Genomic DNA, 22,154 nt, shown 5'->3' with positions numbered 1-22,154 from the left:
ACACAATTCAAGCTTGACGTTTCAGTGTGGTTTTATTTGCACTCAAACTTGTGCTAAAGAGCTGCAAGAACACATAGGATAAAACTAAAACAAACCTCAGTGAAAACACCAAAGGCTGTGCAGCACCAGTAATGACCTCATCTGCAGTCTATCGCACAGTGGTAAATGAAATAGGCTATGGAAAAACAAAGATGTTTAAAGAATATTCTCATCAAATAAAACTCCATGTTCTCAGTAGCTTACAATGGAAGTGTGTAAAGACAACTCAAAACAGAAAGACAGTGGTTTTCATAGACACTCTTGAATAACATGTCATCCAGTGATATAATGCATTGACTGACATTGACATAAATAAACTCTGGCGAACATGCATTTTGTATATTTAAAATTGCCCTTATAATACCCAACATTCAATTTTATTATAGATCATGCACTTCTCTTGCCCAATTGACAGTGTTCCAACCTTGGAAACGTCAACTGGAAAGATATACAAAACTGTCAAGTACGTTTCAGTGCAAGTCAAGACCAGAATTCCACAGTGTTTTGTGCTAAGTGTTGTGTGCTCAGTAGTTAACTTGAACATCCTAAGAGGAATCACAATGATACACATGTTAAGGGCATATTATCTCTCTATACATTAACTGTATATGTGGATAATGAGAGACTTCGCTGGTGAGAAAAAAGGCATTTCAGAGTGGAGCTAGCTAGCTAGCTTGTTGCAGACAGAGGAAAGTACAGTAATATCACCACTTATTACACATAGAACACTGCTAAATATGAGTAAAATCAGTGTCCTATGCCACAACATACAGTAAACACAGCATAGCTTCATTCATATTGATGGGAGATGAGATGACCAGAAAGGAAGAGAGTGCTACTATATTAAAATGTAAACAGGACTATAGAAGCTATAAAACCTCTGCACTTACTTAGGTCAAAATACTTAGGCTGTCATCCTCACTTTTTCAGGACTCATTTATAATTTTACAGTGCCCTAAAGGGGAATGACATATTCTCAATAACATTGTAACATAAAAAATAAAAGTCACATTTAAAAGTATCAGCTTGCATTTGCGTTTTAGTCAACAGACAAATGTAATGGTGAATGAAACCCGAACAGAAAATAGGAGTTTCACACAAAATGATGGTATCCACGTTGAGAGACATCCACGTTATTTCATGTCAAGTGCAATAATAAATAACTAATCATATTTATTCATGAAGATTTTGTATTAGTAGAAAAAGTTGTTTTGTTACACATCAAATAATGTAAGGAAAAGGCAGCTAAGTAGTACATGATACAAGTGCAGCATTGTAGGTTTAACAGAGAAATAAACCAAACCCCCCCCCCCAACAACCATTAGTGTATAATGAGTTACAGTACTCTAACATGCATCCAAATATCCAATACAGTCAACTAGCAACTTATGTTAGCTGCTGCGGAAATTTAGTTGAAATTTGTCTAAATTTAAAAACAAAACTGTAATATTATTTTTTAAAGTTAAGCCCAATATTGTTCAGGTTTCGACCATACAGGCAGATATCCCAATATTAAAATGTCATATAAAAATGTTATTCAGACTGTCATCATATATACACTAAATACTACGCGTGTTCGTTTTTCAAATAAAATGTGAATTATGTTTTTCTTTCTATGCTTTCTGGGAGAACGTAACAAGCAGTTGTCTTGGTTGGCCCTGGTTTCATTCTTCATTGTAATTGAGAACTATGGTAGCTGTTTGGTTCTAGAACTCGCTAGTCTTCCACACAGTTACCAGATTCCACTGGATCGACCACCTGGGGGGGCCAGAATCCTCGCAGAAGATCTCTTTGGGGTTTTATCATCGATCTGGGAACCTGGAGAGATTGATAGACAACAAGATAAATTACAATCTGTCAGGTTAGCAAAAATGAGCTAATTGTTCATGAGACAGAATAGACACTGCATCATAGCTGGTGATTAATACAGTTCTCTACGCCTTAGAGGCAGGGATGCAGTGTGTGTTACCAGAGAGGCTGAAGCTAGACTCATGCAGGTCTCGCTGTCCTCCGTGCTTGGTGTGTGGTCGCGTTGGAGTGTCCCCGTCACACGGTCCACAGTCCTTCTTCCCAGAATGCATCACTGCTACGTCTCCTTCGTACGGCTCACGCTTCACCGCCTTCAGGGCCTGACACTGAGGAGAGTCAGAGAGAGGCAGACACACAGGCAGAGAGGCAGACACACACGTGCACAGATGCACACAGACACACAGGATAATTAGTCTCTGGTTATAGACAGTAAAACACCGAACACTTGATGACAATAAAGACTGAAGCAGGTATGGAGTTTATGCCATTTAAAGGTCACATTTTGTCTGCTGTAAATTAACATTTTAAAATCCACATCCTGTTGATAGCTTTGTACAGTACCTTCTCCCGCTGCACCATCTTTTTATAGAGGTAGTCTGGGAAGGTCCTGAGAGGATAGAACTTCCCAGAGCCCTCAGAACACGTGAACACTCCGTTCTCATAGACCAGACGGCCACGGCTGATGGTAACCAGGGGGACACCATGGCAACGGAGACTCTCGTACAGGTTGTAGTCTCCACCCTGCACCTGGTTGTCCACAGAGATGGTCCTGGAAACAGAGAAACATGTCGTCTTCACACCTACTACTGTTATTGGTCTTGTGTGGCTCAGTCTGAAAAACGCTAGTAACACCAGCATTGTAGGATAGATTCTCGCATGGATCATGGGCAGAACATTTATTCACTCACTGTTACTGTAAGGCCAAATTTAATGCAAGGCGCGTTGTAGCCCAACGCACTAGACAGCCGACAATGTGCCTTTTAAAGGCTTTTCCCCCGACATTCACAGCGATCACATTCATGTCGGGACACATGTAAATTAACCTTTCACAGTCTGTTAAAGGAAAACCTTAACCTCCCCCAGGGTGGTTCAACCTCCCCCCAGGGGGTAAAGGGTTGATGTAGCGATAGTAGTGAGATGGGAGGGAGTGAGTGGCTAGTTTTACATACCTGGTCCCTTCTGGGTCCCAGACCACCACGTCAGCGTCAGCCCCTGGGATGATCCTACCCTTCCTGGGGTACAGGTTGTAGATCTTCGCTGCGTTGGAGCTGGTTACCGCAACAAAACGGTTCTCATCCATTTTGCCTCCAACCTAGATTAGCAGGGGATCAAAATGTTCCATGTCAGAAGGAGAGGGAAATTCTGTTATCAATATGTTTACCAATGGAATCAAACATCATATGCCTTTATCATGGACCAACAAATACATTTATGTCTGCACCATGGTACAAGTTAGTTACAGCAACAATAGCAGATCTAATCTTTCTGTTTTCTTTCTATCCAGCCGTAGAGCTTTGCCTTCATACATGCCTTCATGTTTTTAGCCATCTGGTCGTAGAGCACAGATCGTTGCCTAGACAGATACTTATAGTATTATACATACTATAATACATCGTTGCCTAGACAGAGATACTATAATACTACTTATATCATTGCCTAGACAAAGATACTATAATACTATTTATATCGTTGCCTAGACAGAGATAATACTATTTATATTGTTGCCTAGACAGAGATAATACTATTTATATCGTTGCCTAGACAGAGATACTATAATACTATTTATATCATTGCCTAGACAGAGATACTATAATACTATTTATATCATTGCCTAGACAGAGATACTATAATACTATTTATATCGTTGCCTAGACAGAGATAATACTATTTATATCGTTGCCTAGACAGAGATACTATAATACTATTTATATCGTTGCCTAGACAGAGATAATACTATTTATATCGTTGCCTAGACAGAGATACTATAATACTATTTATATCGTTGCCTAGACAGAGATACTATAATACTATTTATATCATTGCCTAGACAGAGATACTATAATACTATTTATATAATTGCCTAGACAGAGATACTATAATACTATTTATATCATTGCCTAGACAGAGATACTATAATACTATTTATATCGTTGCCTAGACAGAGATACTATAATACTATTTATATCGTTGCCTACCACTCCTCTCTCCCAGATGACGCTCATGCGGTCCTGGATGCCTGGGACTCCGTGGGGGATCTTTGTGAAGTCATCCTTGCCCATAGACTTCTGTTTGGTGGTAAAGGGACGGTGGTCAGACACCACTACGTTCAGAGTGTCACTGCAGTAGACAAGAGAGAGGGAGGAGATGATAGGTCAGGGGAAACACACACACGCACCATCACTTCATTAACTTTGATTTGATAACACAATGTTCAGAGTGTCACTGACCAGAGAGAAGGAGGAGAGGACGAGTCAGGAGGGAAATTGAGTTGAAACATGATACTATCACAGAACGCCAACAGACTGGTGCCTGGATTATATTACTGAACGCCAACAGACTGGTGCCTGGATTATATTACTGAACGCCAACAGACTGGTGCCTGGATTATATTACTGAACGCCAACAGACTGGTGCCTGGATTATATTACTGAACTCCAACAGACTGGTGCCTGGATTCAAGCCAACGTAGATTTACGATCTGTGCACAGCGATAGAATTTAAGACAATTCCCAACATCACATTAGATGAAAATGCTGCGGATGTCGGCTCAAACATTAAACACGTTTAGCAGATTACAAAGGAAACGTTCCCCTCTTACTTCCCCAGTAGACTCACCAGGTAAGTGTGTGTGTGTGTGTGTGCTCTTACTTCCCCAGTAGACTCATCAGGTAAGTGTGTGTGTGCTCGCTTACATCCCCAGTAGACTCATCAGGTAAGAGTGTGTGTGTGTGTGCTCTTACTTCCCCAAAATAATCATCAGGTAAGAGTGTGTGTGTGTGTGCTCTTACTTCCCCAGCAGACTCATCAGGTAGTTTGGTGTATTGGGGTCCAGGCGTAGAGGAGGAACAGTGACGTAGGCTGCAGCATGGGCCCAGTCCTGGTGGTAGTACTGCAGCCCGTTCAGCACTGCATGGGCCGTGGTGGTCTCCCCATGGACCACTTTACCTACAGACAGATCAGTAAGATGGGTTCCTACAGAGCCATAGATAGTCATGTGTAGTGTGTAGAATGTAGTATTGGCCAGTTATTGTACAAGACAGACGTTCACAAATCATTTGTAGTGAAGACCACATCAGACCAAACCAGCAGAGGGTAACAAACCACAGGACATCTCTGATCCGACAGGACAGAACAAGACAGGTAGGACAGGACAGGAAGGACAGGACAGGAAGAACAGGACATGCCTTACCCTGCATCTTGGCTGTGGCGAGCACATTTCCTGCTGACATGCTGGACACGTTGACAAGGTGGATAGGGCAGTGGGCCTGAAGGAGAATGACAGAGAGAGAGACAATATGTTTCCTTTGCTTTCACCAGAAAAACCATTGCCCTTAATATGGCAGGGTATTTCCCAATACACTATACACACAACAGTATGTGGACACCCCTTCAAATGAGTTGATTTGGCTATTTCAGCCACACCCGTTTGTTGACAGGTGTATAAAGATTGAGCACACAGCCATGCAATCTCCATGGATAAACATTGGCAGTAGAATGGCCTTACAGAAGAGCTCAGTGACTTTCAACGTGGCACCGTCATAGGGTACCACCTTTCCAACAGCCCCGGTCAACTGTAAGTGCTGTTATTGTAAAGTGGAAACATCTAGGAGCAACAACCGCTCTGCCGCAAAGTGGTACACCACACAGGCTCACAGAACGGGACCGCTGGGTGCTGAAGTGTCTGTTCTCAGTTGTAACACTGACTACAGAGTTCCAAACTGCTCTAAAAGCAGCATCAGTACAAGAACGGTTTGTCGAGAGCTTCGTGAAATGGGTTTCCATGGCCGAGCAGCCGCATACAAACCTAAGATCACCATGCGCAATGCCAAACGTCGACTGGAGTGGTGTAAAGCTCGCAGCCATTGGACTCTGGAGCAGTGGAAACGCGTTCTCTGGAGTGATGAATCACGCTTCACCATCTGTCAGTCCGACGGACGAATCTTGGTTTGGCAGATGCCAGGAGAACGCTACCTGCCCGAATGCATAGTGCCAACTAAAGTTTGGTAAAAGAGGAATAATGGTCTGGAGCTGTTTTTTAATGGTTCGGGCTAGACCCCTTAGTTCCAGTGAAGGGAAATCTTAACGCTACAGCATACAATGACATTCTAGTCGATTCTGTGCTTCCAACTTTGTGGCAACAGCTTGGGAAGGCCCTTTCCTGTTTCAGAAAGCGAGGTCCATATAGAAATGGTTTGTCGAGATCGGTGTGGAAGAACTTGACTGGCCAACACAGAGCCCTGACCTCAACCCCATCAGTGCCCGACCTCACTAATGTTCTTGTGGCTGAATGGAAGCAAGTCCCCATGTTCCAACATCTATTGGAAAGCCTTCCAAGAAGAGTGGAGGCTGTTATAGCACCAAAGGGTATTAACTCCATATTAATACCCATGATTTTGGAATGAGATGTTCTGATGAGCAAGTGTCCAAATACTTTGGACTCACGTGGTGTACCACTGTGCTGATGTGCTTGATGATATAGAAAATGCAACAACTTGACACAGAACACACACTCACCCTATTGGCGATGGTAATCGCACGATGGGTGGCCTCTGCCTCCAGCTGTGAGAAGAAACAGAATATTGTGGTGAGTAGCATAAGGCGCTGCTCAAAAGGTCATTACAATATTATGAAGGGCTGATATCCATAACGCTAGGGTCATTGCAATATTATGAAGGGCTGATATCCATAACGCTAGGGTCATTACAATATTATGAAGGGCTGATATCCATAACGCTAGGGTCATTGCAATATTATGAAGGGCTGATATCCATAACGCTAGGGTCATTACAATATTATGAAGGGCTGATATCCATAACGCTAGGGTCATTGCAATATTATGAAGGGCTGATATCCATAACGCTAGGGTCATTGCAATATTATGAAGGGCTGATATCCATAACGCTAGGGTCATTACAATATTATGAAGGGCTGATATCCATAATAGAATTGTATTCCATCATGTCTATGAAGCACTGAAGGAAAGACAAGGGAGTATGTGGTCGGATATGAGTACAGGCTACAAGAGTAAAGAGAAGGTCTTCTACCTCTGCATTGCTTACTCTTTGGGGTTTTAGGCTGGGTATCTGGAAATCACTTTGTGACAACTTCTGATGTAAAAAGGGCTTTATAAAATCCATTTGATTGGTCTTACCTCCTCTGGTCTGCTGATCTCGATGCCCTCAGGGCCGCTGATGCCCAGGTCCAATGCCTCCTTGGCGCCCTAGAAAACTCACAGGATGAGGTCATGAATCCTGGTGTATGTGTTGCATCAACCATAGAAATAGAGAGTACACTAAATATGTCCGCCGCCCCATCCATCACGTAACGTTGAATGTCCGTTCTAGTAATTCTAGCTCTATGGTCTCTGTCTCACCTCTGCTCTGCCACCAGTTCTCACAACACAACTCATATGAAGCCTACCTAGGCCTCATACCAAGCCTACCTGTAAATATCCTTTGATATTCTGATGTTGATGTTTGTATGTATTGTGGTTGCTGCAAATGACTTGCCTCATTGAGATACGTTTTTAGAAGCTGAATCATTACAGATAATTTCTTTCTGTTCAAAGATACGATGGAAGAAAAGTCAGTGACATGGAACTACATATTGAACCAGAGACTCTGACCCACCTCGGCCACCAGCTCTCCATTCTCAGCGAGTACGCGGGCCACGGCCCCGATGTCCTTACAGTTCTGTAGGGCCTGGAAGAGCTCAGAGTCCCTCAGCATGAACAGGTCCTTATAGGCCATGAAAATCTGGAACGAGTTGATGCCTTTATCTCTCACCAGGCTCTCCATCTCAGCTCGTACCTATAGGTCAGGGGTTAGAGTTTAGAGTTCACCTGTACAAGATGAACAGTCAGGAGTCACACCTTTTCACATTATCGTGCCTACCTGAATATGTACTGTGATATCTTCTTTTTCATAATGTATTTTCCAGCACAGATCCAGCAACTTGTGGATGTGTAATCAGGCCAGTGTAGTAAAGATTGGCTCTGTTCGGTTCATCTTAGCTCAGTAAAATGAAAAAGGGTATAATACCACCGGACTCCAGTTGTCAAAGGAGTACGACAGTTACCTTTGGCCCCCACCAGGTGATCCCCATATGCAGGGCGTAATCGCAGCAGGCTTTATTGTCAGCCTGGGAGCGGGTCTTCTCATAGGCTTCCAGCAGAGATTCGTTCTTCTCTGGTAACACATGTCCTATAACCATGGTGGTCCCACCAGCCAGGGCTGCCTGTACAAGGAATAGAAAAAGATGACATACTCACATTCAATGTATTTGAGCAGGTCTTTATAAAAGGTGATGGGACCTAGGTAGTGGAAACGTTGTCACCTATAAGGCACAAGGCAGCATCGGTTGTATTAGAGGACACACACATGCCCTCTAAGGCCTCGTAACCTTGTCACATCTAGTTAGTAGATAATTGCATTGATTATTCTCTATAAATTTAGAGCAAGACAGAATGAACACGTACGTCACTGTTGCCCCAGCTTTGAAATTAATCAACAGTAAAATGTGTCAATTACCCTTAACGTTGGCCTTAACGTTGGCCTTAACGTTGGCCTTAACGTTTATTTGCTGGGTGAATGTTATAGTCTGCACCCCAAATGGCACCCTATTCCATGTACTACGGACCACCTATGGACCCTGGTCAAAAGCAGTGCTCTATATAGGAACTAGGGTGTCATTTGTAACACACACACGGAAAACCCATACATCTATCAGTAACCCAAACCAGGGGGGTCTAATGAAGAGTTATTATAGTAATTAAAGACGGTCAGTGAGCTAACTAATGTATATCAAGCAGCGGTCAGTCCTCTCATTGTTTATTACAACAAGGACCATCAATCAGCTGAGGCAGACATACTAGATCCAAAATGTAGGAATGAACAATGCATTATATGGCCATCCTAATAGTCAAACATTTAAAATATGATTCTATAGGATACATTTCTATAATCATAGATTCCGACGTATGAAAGCTTCACTACTGCTCCATTACATGTTCAGAATCCTTTTTTCCCCCTTCAACGAGTCTGACGCGAACAATATACTGCTTTCTCGGGAACAGGCCCAGATCCCCATGATTTGCGTGAAGAGGAGAAAAAGGGGCGGAGGACGGGCTGCCCTCTGAGAATTCGTAGGCGATCAAATAAACCCCCACTTCCTTCCATTCTGCTATCAAACGTGCAATCTTTGGACAATAAAATATATCACCTAAGCGAAAGATTAAACTACCAACGGGACATTAAACTGTAGTAGCTTATGCTTCACGGAGACGTGGCTGAACGACGACACTATCAATATACTGCTGGCTGGTAATACGCTGCACCTTATTAGATAGAACAGCGGTGTCTGGTAAGACAAGGGGTGATGGACTATTTTTTTTTGTAAATAACAGCTGGTGCACAATATCTAAGGAAGTCTCGAGCTGTTGCTCGCATGAGGTAGAATATCTCATGATGAACTGTAGACCACACTTCCAACCTAGAGAATTTATCTGTATTTTACGTAGCCGTTTACATACCACCACAGTCAGAGGCTGGGACTAAGACAGCATTGAATGAGCTGTATTCCGCCATAAGCAAACAAGAAAACGCTTACCCAGAGGCGGCGCTCCTAGTAGCCAGGGACTTTAATGCAGGGAAAGTTAAATCCGTTTTACCACATTTCTATCAGCGTGTTAAATGTGCAACCAGAGGGAAGGGGAAAATCTTTTATAAAAACTCTTCACCACCTTTACTCCACACACAGAGACACATACAAAGCTCTCCCTCGCCCTCTATTTGGCAAATCTCACCATAATTCTATCCACCTGATTCCTGCTTACAAGGGAAAATTTAAGCAGGAAGCACCAGTGACTCGGTCAATAAAAAAGTGGTCAGATGAAGCTGATGCTAAGCTACAGGACTGTTTTGTTAGCACAGACTGGAATATGTTGCGGGATTCTTCCGATGGCATTGAGGAGTACACCACATCAGTCATTGGCTTCATCAATAAGTGCATCGATGACGTCATTCCAACATTGACCATACCCCAACCAGAAGCCATGTATTACAGGCAACATCCGCAATGAGCTAAAGGCTAGAGCTGCCACTTTCAAGGAGCAGGACTCTAACCCGGAAGCTTATAAGATATCCCAATATTCCCTCCGACGAACCATCAAACAGGCAAAGTGTCAATACAGGACTAAGATAGAATCATACTACACCGGCTCTGAGGCTTGTCGGATGTGGCAGGGCTTGCAAAACATTACAGACTACAACATGAAGCACAGCCGAGACCTGCCCAGTGACACGAGCCTACCAGACAAGGTAAACTACCTCTATGCTTGCTTCGAGGCAAATAACACTGAAACATGCATGAGAGCACCAGCTGTTCTGGAAGACTGTGATCACACTCTCCGCAGCCGATGTGAGTAAGACCTTTAAACAGGTCAACATTCACAAGGCCGCAGGGCCAGGCGGATTACCAGGACGTGTACTGCGAGCATATGCTAACCAACTGGAAAATGTCTTCACTGACATTTTCAACGTCTCCCTGTCGGAGTCTGTAATACCAACATGTTTCAAGCAGACCCAATTGTCCCAGTGCCCAAGACCACTAAGGTAACTTGCCTAAACGACTACTGACCCATAGCACTCACGTCTGTAGCCATGAAGTGCTTCGAAAGGCTGGTCATGGCTCACATCAACACCAGTATCCCAGAAACCCTAGACCCACTCCAATTTGCATACCGCCCCAACAGATCCACAGATGATGCAATCTCTATTGCACACAGCACTGCCCTTTCCCACCTGGACAAAAGGAACACCTATGTGAGAATGCTATTCATTGACTACAGCTCAGCGTTCAACACCATAGTGCAATCAAAGCTCATCGATAAGCTAAGGAACCTGGGACTAAACACCTCCCTCTGCAACTGGATCCTGGACTTCCTGACAGGATGCCCCCAGGTGATAAGGGTAGGTAAAAACACATCCGCCACGCTGATCCTCAACACAGGGGCCCCTCAAGGGTGTGTGCTCAGTCCCCTCCTGTACTCCCTGTTCACGGACAGGCATGACTCCAACACCATCATTAAGTTTGCCGATGACACAACAGTGGTAGGCCTGATCATCAACAACGACGAGACAGCCTTTAGGGAGGAGGTCAGAGACCTGGCCATGTGGTGCCAGGACAACAACCTCTCCCTCAACGTGATCAAGACAAAGGAGATGATTGTGGACTACAGGAAAAAGAGAACCGAGCACGCCCCCATTCTCATTGACGGGGCTGCAGTGGAACAGGTTGAAAGCTTCAAGTTCCTTGGTGTCCACATCACCCACAAACTAACATGGTCCAAGCACACCAAGACAGTTGTGAAGAGGGCATGACAAACCCTAATTCCCCCTCAGGAGACTGAAAAGATTTGGCATGGGTCCTCAGATCCTCAAAAGGTTCTACAGCTGCACCATCGAGAGTATCCTGACTGGTTGCATCACTGCCTGGTATGGCAACTGCTCGGCCTCCGACCGCAAGGCACTACAGAGGGTAGTGCTAACGGCCCAGTACATCACTGGGGCCAAGCTCCCTGCCATCCAGGACCTCTATACCAGGCGGTGTCAGAGGAAGGACCTAAAAATTGTCAAAGACTCCAGCCACCCGAGTCAGACTGTTCTCTCTGCTGCCGCACGGCAAGCGGTACCGGAGTGCCAAGTCTAGGTCAAAGAGGCCTCTAAACAGCTTCTACACCCAAGCCATAAGACTCCTGAACACCTAATAAAAATGGCTACCCAGACAATTTGCATACCCCCTTCATTTTACACTGCTGCTACTCTCTGTTGCCATCTATGCATAGTCACTTTAATAACTCTACCTACATGTACATATTACCCCAACTAACCGGTGCCCCCGCACATTGACTCTGTACCAGTACCCCCCTGTATATAATCTCGCTATTGTTATTTTACAGCTGCTCTTTAATTACTTGCTACTTTTATTTCTTATCCGCATTTTTTTAACTGCATTGTTGGTTAGGGGCGCGTAAGTAAACATTTCACTGCAAGGTCTACATCTGTATTATTTGGTGCATGTGACTAATAAAATTTGTTCTAAATCCTTCGAAAACCAGGTTGATACTGATGTAAAACAACAAAATACCTACTATATTAAATCCTTTAAAACACCAACCGAGTCTGTTACTGTGCTGTTAAGTGCATCATCCAAATAGCATCTTTGAGTCAGCTGACCCTAGAGAGAGTGGAGGAGTGTCTGGTAAGGGTTGTAAGTGTGTCTAGTGTAGTGTGTTTGAAAACTATTGTCTTCAAGCAAAATGACCTGAGGGAAAAAGTTTTTTTCAGCCGTCTCTGCAGCAGCCCCATGGTAGCCATGGAAACAAAAACCGATCTGCAGTTGCCTTGGTACTCTAGCCAGGCAGCACAGCAGCAGCTACGGTCTATTGATGGGGGGGGGCTTAGGGTCTGCCAACCCCAGATTAGAAGAATGATAACATACCCTTGTCTAGCTTGTGGTCTAAAACACAGCTATGCTCTCAGACGCTGTGTGTAATCTCTGGGTGGTTGAGCATAATGATGGATGAGTCATCCATGCCCTGAAATGAACTGGGATAGCCCCAGTCTCAGTCTGCTTGCTTCCCCAGCCCCACCACCTCCTCTCTGTATCTCTCGCTTTCCCTTATCTGTCTGTCTCCATCTCTCTCAAATTCAAATTTAAGCGGTTTTATTGGCATGAAAAACATTGAGTCAATATTGCCATAGCAACAAATGTATACAATATACATTGTAATAAAAAAGTATTTTATAATATCAAATAGAGAAACGGAGAGCGACTATTTTAACTGTCTCTCCCTTTATCCCTCTCTCTATCTATCCCTCCAGCTCTCCCTCCAGCTCTCCCTCCAGTGCACTGATAGAACAGCATAGAAAACAGAATTGAATAGAACAGAATAAAATGGAGAATGGAAAAGAATAATACAGAATATAATGGAATAGAATTAAATTATTTCCGGCCTGTTTAGTTCGCTGCTGTTTGACTGCATCAGGAGTCAGCACACCCTGCTACAGATTCCACAGCTTCCTGCTACATCATCTATATAAATCATTGATGGGGAAGTGAGTTATGTAATAAAATAAAGAGGACTCAGAACAGAGAATAATGTATCATATCTGATTTGAGTCAGCAGAATTATGCATCCCCCATCTCGGTCTAAATAAATGCAGCATCTGAGTCCTAACCACACCCGGTTTAATTGTAGTTCTCTGAATATTTCTTACTCACTCCCTGAATCCCTAATCAACCCCTAGCTATTTCTGTAGATCAAAGAGAATTGGTAATTTATTGGCAACATGGTAATTACTTCAATGTGCCTTCTGAGAGGTTGAGTGGGATTTTGTCCTTCTATCCAGATCTCCAGGAGTGTGTAGGGATGAGGGAATGAGGGACTAAGGGTCGACTTGGGATTCAGGGAGGAAGGATTCAGGAGTCTGTCTCCACACAAAATCTTAAGTTATTTTCCTCATGCTGCAAGGCACACTGGGAAAATGAGTTTATTTAGTTACCATGGTGGTCGAGTGGGTTACAGTGAGGTGGAATATGTCTGACAGATGGTTGTTAGTTTCCCACAAGGCTGGGTCAATTATCAATTGATGCATGGTAACTACATCTCCGTCTTCCCATAACACCGGATTGACTCTCGTTGCTGTACAAAACCATATAGTGCCTTCTCTAACAATAGTTGCTACCATTACATTTGACCGTTCATCATTGCAATGACCTATTTGTATAGTATATTGCCAAATTCCCAGAGCGCATTGTAATAATGACGTCATTACAACCTGTTCTTCCCACTGGAAATGTCATTGTTGTAACTGAGTATTTGGCATTGCTAGTCCAACCTTGCTGCAGGTTTCTACCAAAATACAGAGAGAGAGCGTAATGCCAGTCCTAAAACACGTGTCCTTTTTGTCAATGTATCAACGTTGTTTGATACAGCCTTTTTTTACAACTAGTAACCCTGCCTTAATTCCCAAAGAGCAAGCAGCAGCACAGTAGCAAAGTATCCCTAGAAGGAAGAAACCTGGAGAGGAACCAGACTCAGAGACGAGGCCCTCTGGCATTACCCTCAATAACCCAGTGCAGCCAACAGCACTGGGTTATTGAGGGTAATGCCTACAGCACTGGGTTATTGAGGGTAATGCATACAGCACTGGGTTATTGAGGGTAATGCATACCACACTGGGCTATTGAGGGTAATGCATACCACACTGGGCTATTGAGGGTAATGCATACCACACTGGGTTATTGAGGGTAATGCATACCACACTGGGTTATTGAGGATAATGCATACCACACTGGGTTATTGAACCACACTGGGCTATTGAGGGTAATGCATACCACACTGGGTTATTGTGTCAGGCCCTGATCCGTTTCACCTGTTCCTGTTATTGTCTCCATCCCCTCCAGGTGTCACTTATTTCCCCCAGTGTATTTATCCCTGTGTTTCCTGTCTTTTTGTGCCAGTTCGTCTTGTATGTTCAAGTCAACCAGTGTGTATTTCTATTTTATTTTACTAGTCCTCCCGGATTTTACCTTTGCCTGTTTTTCTGGACTCCATTCCCGCCTGCCTGACCATTCTGCCTGCCCTGAACTCGAGCCTGCCTGACCATTCTGCCTGCCCTGAACTCGAGCCTGCCTGACCATTCTGCCTGCCCTGAACTCGAGCCTGCCTGCCATTCTGCCTGCCCTGGCCTCGAGCCTGCCTGCCATTCTGCCTGCCCTGGCCTCGAGCCTGCCTGCCATTCTGCCTGCCCTGGCCTCGAGCCTGCCTGCCATTCTGTACCTCTGGAACTGAACTGGTTTTGACCTTTTGCCTGTCCACGACCAGTCTCTTGCCTGCCCCTTTTGGATTGTTAATAAACATCTTGGACTGTATGCCCTTATATAATGAGGGTAATGCCACCACACTGTTGTTAAGAGGGTAACGACGACAGCGCTGGGTTATTGAGGGTAATGCCTACAACACTGGGTTATTGAGGGTAATGCCTACAACACTGGGTTATTGAGGGTATGCCTACAACACTGGGTTATTGAGGGTATGCCTACAACACTGGGTTATTGAGGGCAATGCCTACAGCACTGGGTTATTGAGGGTAATGCCTACAGCACTGGGTTATTGAGGGTAATGCCTACAACACTGGGTTATTGAGGGTATTGCCTACAACACTGGGTTATTGAGGGTAATGCCTACAACACTGGGTTATTGAGGGTAATGCCTACAACACTGGGTTATTGAGGGTAATGCCTACAACACTGGGTTATTGAGGGTATTGCCTACAGCACTGGGTTATTGAGGGTAATGCCTACAACACTGGGTTATTGAGGGTATTGCCTACACCACTGGGTTATTGAGGGCAATGTCTACAACACTGGGTTATTGAGGGTAATGCCTACAACACCGGGTTATTGAGGGTATTGCCTACACCACTGGGTTATTGAGGGCAATGCCTACAGCACTGGGTTATTGAGGGTAATGCCTACAACACTGGGTTATTGAGGGTAATGCCTACAACGCTGGGTTATTGAGGGTATTGCCTACAACACTGGGTTATTGAGGGTAATGCCTACAACACTGGGTTATTGAGGGTAATGCCTACAACACTGGGTTATTGAGGGTAATGCCTACAACACTGGGTTATTGAGGGTATTGCCTACACCACTGGGTTATTGAGGGCAATGCCTACAACACTGGGTTATTGAGGGCAATGCCTACAACACTGGGTTATTGAGGGTAATGCCTACAACACTGGGTTATTGAGGGTAATGCCTACAACACTGGGTTATTGAGGGTAATGCCTACAACACTGGGTTATTGAGGGTATTGCCTACAGCACTGGGTTATTGAGGGTAATGCCTACAACACTGGGTTATTGAGGGTAATGCCTACACCACTGGGTTATTGAGGGTATTGCCTACAACACTGGGTTATTGAGGGTAATGCCTACAACACTGGGTTATTGAGGGTATTGCCTACAGCAGTGTTTTTTTCTCTCAACCTCACAGAGAGGACTCCTGAAGACCACACAGCCAACAGATACCTTGGTGCCGCTGTAGTAGTCGTCCACGGTGGTAGCATTCATGAAAGTCTGCTGGAGGTGCACACTGGTGTCGATCCCCCCGGGGAGGACCAGTTTCCCAGAAGCGTCAATCACCTTGGCCCCTCCCGGGATCATCAGCCCCTCCCCCACCTGCATGATGATACCGTTCTCAATGTAGACGTCTGCCTCCTGTGTCAAGTCATCGTTCACCACCTGGTGGAAAAAATATGCATGAGTCAGGTGATGGGCAGAAAAAAATAAATGAATAAATGAAACAGGTAATATCTGCAACACTCCCCAGTGATTTATTTCAGATGAACAGACAATGTTTCAATCTCACTGGGATCTTCACCACCACCATCAATAACCACAACAGCAGTCAACACAACACACCTTGCCACCCTTGATCAAGATCCTGGTTGTCGCTGAACTGGAAGACATGATGGCTCTGGAAGAGAGAAGTGAAGGGTTAGCACTTCTCCCTGTGGTGCAGGGAGTTAGTCCCAAAATTAACATTGTAGAAGATTTTTGTTGTTGTTGATTGAACCTCTGCATATTTTCTCTGAAAGAGCGACACGCAGATGAGAAATCACTTTTCACTCTCATGGAGAATGGTATTTGTTTCCTGACCAGCAATACCACAATACTTCAACTACAACTTGGTATATACAAGCAGTGGTACTACTGACAGTCATTGGCATTACATTCAGATGAAGAGGGAGGGACCCATTGAAGAACACAAATGAATCGCTGTGTTCTAAAACACGTTATAACACAATAAATAGTGTTCTCAGCTTGGCCTGGCCAGGCTGCTGTGACATCAACTAGCAGGCTTGACTCGGAGGCTGTGTCTGTCACTGAGTATGACCAAACACCCCTTATCTGTCTGGACAAAAACACACACTGGTTTCTGTCCATCGCAGAATTACATTCTATTATTTATTACTCTAAAACCACACATGAACCTGTACATACAGTTGAAGTTGGAAGTTTACATACACTTAGGTTGGAGTCATTAAAACTCGTTTTTCAACCACTCCACAAATTTCTTGTTAACAAACTATAGTTTTGGCAAGTCGGTTAGGACATCTACTTTGTGCAAGACACAAGCAATTTTTCCAACAATTGATTATTTCACTGTATCACAATTCCGGTGGGTCAAAAGTTTACATACACTAAGTATGTAAACGGGGTGGTAGGGTAGCCTAGTGGTTAGAGCGTTGGACTAGTAACCGGAAGGTTGCAAGTTCAAATCCCCGAGCTGACAAGGTACAAATCTGTCATTCTGCCCCCACAGTTCCTAGGCTGTCATTGAAATTAAGAATTTGTTCTTAACTGACTTGCCTAGTTAAATACATGTAAAAAAATAAGTTGACTGTGCCTTTAAACAGCTTGGAAAATTCCAGAAAATTATGTCATGGCTTTAGAAGCTTCTGATAGGCGAATTGACATCATTTTAGTCAATTGGATGTATGTCAAGGCATACCTTCAAACTCAGTGCCTCTTTGCTTGACATCATGGGAAAATCAAAAGAAATAAGCCAAGGCTTGTAGACCTGGTTCATCCTTGGGAGTAATTTCCAAACGCCTGAAGGTACCACGTTCATCTGTACAAACAATAGTACGCAAGTATAAACACCATGGGACCACGCAGCCGTCATACCGCTCAGGAAGGAGAAGCATTCTGTTCCCTAGAGATGAACTTACTTTGGTCCGAGAAGTGCAAATCAATCCCAGAACAACAGCAAAGGACCTTGTGAAGATGCTGGAGGAAACAGGTACAAAAGTATCTATATCCCCAGTAAAACGAGTCCTATATCAACATAACCTGAAAGGCCTCTCAGCAAGGAAGAAGCCACTGTTCCAAAACCGCCATAAAAAAGCCAGACTACGGTTTGCAACTACACATCGGGACAAAGATCGTACATTTTGGAGAAATGTCCTCTGGTCTGATGAAATAAAAAGATAACTGTTTGGCCATAATGACTATCGTTATGTTTGGAGGAAAAAAGGGGAGGCTTGCAAGCCGAAGAACACCATCCCAACCGTGAAGCACGGGGTTGGCAGCATCATGATGTGGGGGTGCCTTGCTGCAGGAGGGACTGGTCCACTTCAAAAAATAGATGGTATCATGAGGATGGGAAATTATGTTGATATATTGAAGCAACATCTCAAGACATCAGTCAGGAAGTTAAAGCTTGGTCGCAAATGGGTCTTCCAAATGGACAATGACCCCAAGCATACTTACAAAGTTGTGGCAAAATTGCTTAAGGACAACAATGTCAAGGTATTGGAGTGGCCATCACAAAGCCCTGACCTCAATCCCATTGAAAAAGCATGTGCGAGCAAGGAGGCCTGCAAACCTGACTCAGATACACCAGCTCTGTCAGGAAAAATGGGACAAAATTCACCCAACGTATTGTGGGAAGCTTGTGGAAGGCTACCAGAAACTTTGCGACCGTTTGCCACATTTAAGGCTTCAAACATAAAGATATAAAACTGTATTTTTTTGTGAAGAATCAACAACAAGTGGGACACAATCATGAAGAGGAACGACATTTATTGGATATTTCAAACTTTTTTAACAAATCAAAAACTGAAAAATTGGGCGTGCAAAATTATTCAGCTCCTTTACTTTCAGTGCAGCAAACTCTCTCCAGAAGTTCAGTGAGGATCTCTGAATGATCCAATGTTGACCTAAATGACTAATGATGATAAATACAATCCACCTGTGTGTAATCAAGTCTCTGTATAAATGCACCTGCACTGTGATAGTCTCAGAGGTCCGTTAAAAGCACAGAGAGCATCATGAAGAACAAGGAACACACCAGGCAGGTCCGAGATACTGTTGTGAAGAAGTTTAAAGCCGGATTTGGATACAAAAAGATTTCCCAAGCTTTAAACATCCCAAGGAGCACTGTGCAAGCGATAATATTGAAATGGAAGGAGTATCAGACCACTACAAATCTACCAAGACCTGGCCGTCCCTCTAAACTTTCAGCTCATACAAGGAGAAGACTGATCAGAGATGCAGCCAAGAGGCCCATGATCACTCTGGATGAACTGCAGAGATCTACAGCTGAGGTGGGAGACTCTGTCCATAGGACAACAATCAGTCGTATATTGCACAAATCTGGCCTTTATGGAAGAGTGGCAAGAAGAAAGCCATTTCTTAAAGATATCCATAAAAAGTGTCGTTTAAAGTTTGCCACAAGCCACCTGGGAGACACACCAAACATGTGGAAGAAGGTGCTCTGGTCAGATGGAACTTTTTGGCAACAATGCAAAACGTTGTTTGGCGTAAAAGCAACACAGCTCATCACTCTGAACACACCATCCCCACTGTCAAACATGGTGGTGGCAGCATCATGGTTTGGGCCTGCTTTTCTTCAGCAGGGACAGGGAAGATGGTTAAAATTGATGGGAAGATGGATGGAGCCAAATACAGGACCATTCTGGAAGAAAACCTGATGGAGTCTGCAAAAGACCTGAGACTGGGACGGAGATTTGTCTTCCAACAAGACAATGATCCAAAACATAAAGCAAAATCTACAATGGAATGGTTCAAAAATAAACATATCCAGGTGTTAGAATGGCCAAGTCAAAGTCCAGACCTGAATCCAATCGAGAATCTGTGGAAAGAACTGAAAACTGCTGTTCACAAATGCTCTCCATCCAACCTCACTGAGCTCGAGCTGTTTTGCAAGGAGGAATGGGAAAAAATGTCAGTCTCTCGATGTGCAAAACTGATAGAGACATACCCCAAGCAACTTACAGCTGTAATCGCAGCAAAAGGTGGCGCTACAAAGTATTAACTTAAGGGGGCTGAATAATTTTGCACGCCCAATTTTTCAGTTTTTGATTTGTTAAAAAAGTTTGAAATATCCAATAAATGTCGTTCCACTTCATGATTGTGTCCCACTTGTTGTTGATTCTTCACAAAAAAATACAGTTTTATATCTTTATGTTTGAAGCCTGAAATGTGGCAAAAGGTCGCAAAGTTCAAGGGGGCCGAATACTTTCGCAAGGCACTTTATACTGTGGTGCAGGACAGTATAGTATAGTACAGTATTGTCTCATCAGAATGTGAAGATATTCACATTTTCCAATACAATATCCCTGTGTGTGTGCATGGTGTGAGAGTGTATGTGTTCTCTGTGCACAGTGAGGGCGTATGCAGACTGTGCACCATGCCTACGTGTGTGGGTGTGAGGGTGCGGCAGCTGGAAGGTTTACCACATGCTCCCTCTCCTCATAGCTCCAGATAGGGAGCTGAGATGATCTATATAAAAATGTTGACTAGATGACATCTTGATCAGGCATGCTCAGATGCAAATCTAGGCCAATTTTAAAGGCAGACAGCTGATGTCTAAAACTTCACATTGAAATATGGGAGGGAGGGAACATGCATCAACCATTTGTTATCCATCACTTCTACTGGTTGACCCACATCTCACAAGCATTTCGCTACACTCGCATTAACATCTGCTAACCATGTGTATGTGACAAATAAAATTTGATTTGATTTGACATCTTACTGAGTGTTTTATGATGTATAATTAATGAAGGAATGAAGTTACAACAATATGCCTTCCACGGGTAGAATAGAAACACATACAGGCTACTTATTATTATTTTTTACACATTTCAGGGTGGAGCACAAATAATTAGGCTACTGCAGAAATAATATAGTACCAGCAGGTTGTCTTGTGTAGGCTAGCCTAATGTATTGTCGGACCTAAGTCTTTTACAAATTGTGTTTATAGGATATTTCACAAAATTGTCACAAACATAGATATGACAGTAGCCAACGTGGACAATTGGTCATGGAGTTTGAAACGTTACAGATTGATACAAGCATAAATTATAGCAATTCCAACGTTACTGCACATGTTAATGGCTAGACCCTAGCTTATAGTCTATAACAAATAAGGGCAGAATTTTCTTTGAATATAATAAATCATAGATCAACAATAATACATCGCACACCCTACATTGGCACAAAGAAACATCGGCCTTCAGGATACATCATGTTCCAAACCGATGCAGAAAACAGTTTTCAAAACCCTCCCTCCCATAATAACGGAACACCCTATATTAATAAATACTCTCTTCCATCCCACAGTCTAAAATATAATGTTGCACTTGGAACCTAGAAATCGATGGGCCAAATTCATAGCATGTGCAATTGGATAGCTAGCTATAGCGCTTACGTTCCCTGTCTGAGTTCCATATGCTGTCTACCGGTAGCCTATTAGGTTATAATTTCGACTACCCAACAAAAGCTAATGATGGCATGAAAGGAATTAGGAAGGCAGAATCAGAAATATACAAGAAGCAGTCAGGACGCCGGGTAGCAGACACTAGACATTCAGCCAGTCAGAATGAGAAACAAAGTATCCACATAAAGCAAGCGTCGTTGTCTAGGGCCGATCCATTGGCTACACCCGCACAGAGTCTGGGTCCCCAAGTCAAAGCTTCTTCACTTTATTCTTAGTACATAACTGTATGCTAAGGCTGCATATCACAATTTCGTTCCACATACCTCTCCTACCGGCCTACGGCTCCAAAACGCCTTTGGGGTTACTTTCTGATAGCCTAGCAGAGCACCAATCCGCTGAATGAGACGAACACTTGCGGTAGACAGTGAGCAGACTCCAGGCTTCTCAACCTCCGGTCACAGCATCCAAGCCCGTGCAACGTGCAGACCCTCCAATCACCGGTAGATAATGCAGTTCGGCCACCAGAGGAACCAATCAGTATGCACTTAGGGCGTATCCACTTGGAGGGGGCTGTACCGTTATTTGAAGCAGTGGGTAGGGACAGAGAGGAAGAGGCGAAGAGAGAGGTTTTACTCCGCCCAACATCTGTCCACGAAAAAAACCCACGAAGTGAGGGAACATTGTATGGAGGTCAATGAGAGTGTCGAATTTGGTCAACAAAAAATGTAATTGCTAATTTGCTATGTAAGGCTTATGTGATCGAATAG

At 43.7% G+C, this 22,154-nt stretch overlaps 1 protein-coding gene across 1 annotated transcript; it reads right to left on the bottom strand.

Moving 5' to 3' along the window:
• Positions 1-21: 21 nt before the first annotated feature.
• On the bottom strand, positions 22-21,812 carry LOC139383874 (dihydropyrimidinase-related protein 5-like). The gene is made up of 14 exons (XM_071128463.1): positions 21,711-21,812; positions 16,560-16,614; positions 16,167-16,379; positions 8,146-8,304; positions 7,698-7,877; positions 7,220-7,288; positions 6,583-6,627; positions 5,258-5,333; positions 4,857-5,013; positions 4,044-4,185; positions 3,018-3,160; positions 2,410-2,617; positions 2,009-2,174; positions 22-1,857 (listed from the first exon to the last, which is right to left on the bottom strand). Exons 2-14 carry the CDS (start codon positions 16,605-16,607, stop codon positions 1,772-1,774), a joined length of 1,692 nt encoding a protein of 563 aa, XP_070984564.1. The 5' UTR covers positions 16,608-16,614; positions 21,711-21,812; the 3' UTR covers positions 22-1,771.
• Between the last annotated feature and the right edge of the window lie 342 nt (positions 21,813-22,154).

Source organism: Oncorhynchus clarkii, chromosome 25, assembly GCF_045791955.1.
Source record: "Oncorhynchus clarkii lewisi isolate Uvic-CL-2024 chromosome 25, UVic_Ocla_1.0, whole genome shotgun sequence".
NCBI classification, from domain to species: Eukaryota; Metazoa; Chordata; class Actinopteri; order Salmoniformes; family Salmonidae; genus Oncorhynchus; species Oncorhynchus clarkii.
The sequence above is the reverse complement of the archived record's forward strand: the minus strand, read 5'-3'. Positions and strand labels throughout refer to the sequence as shown.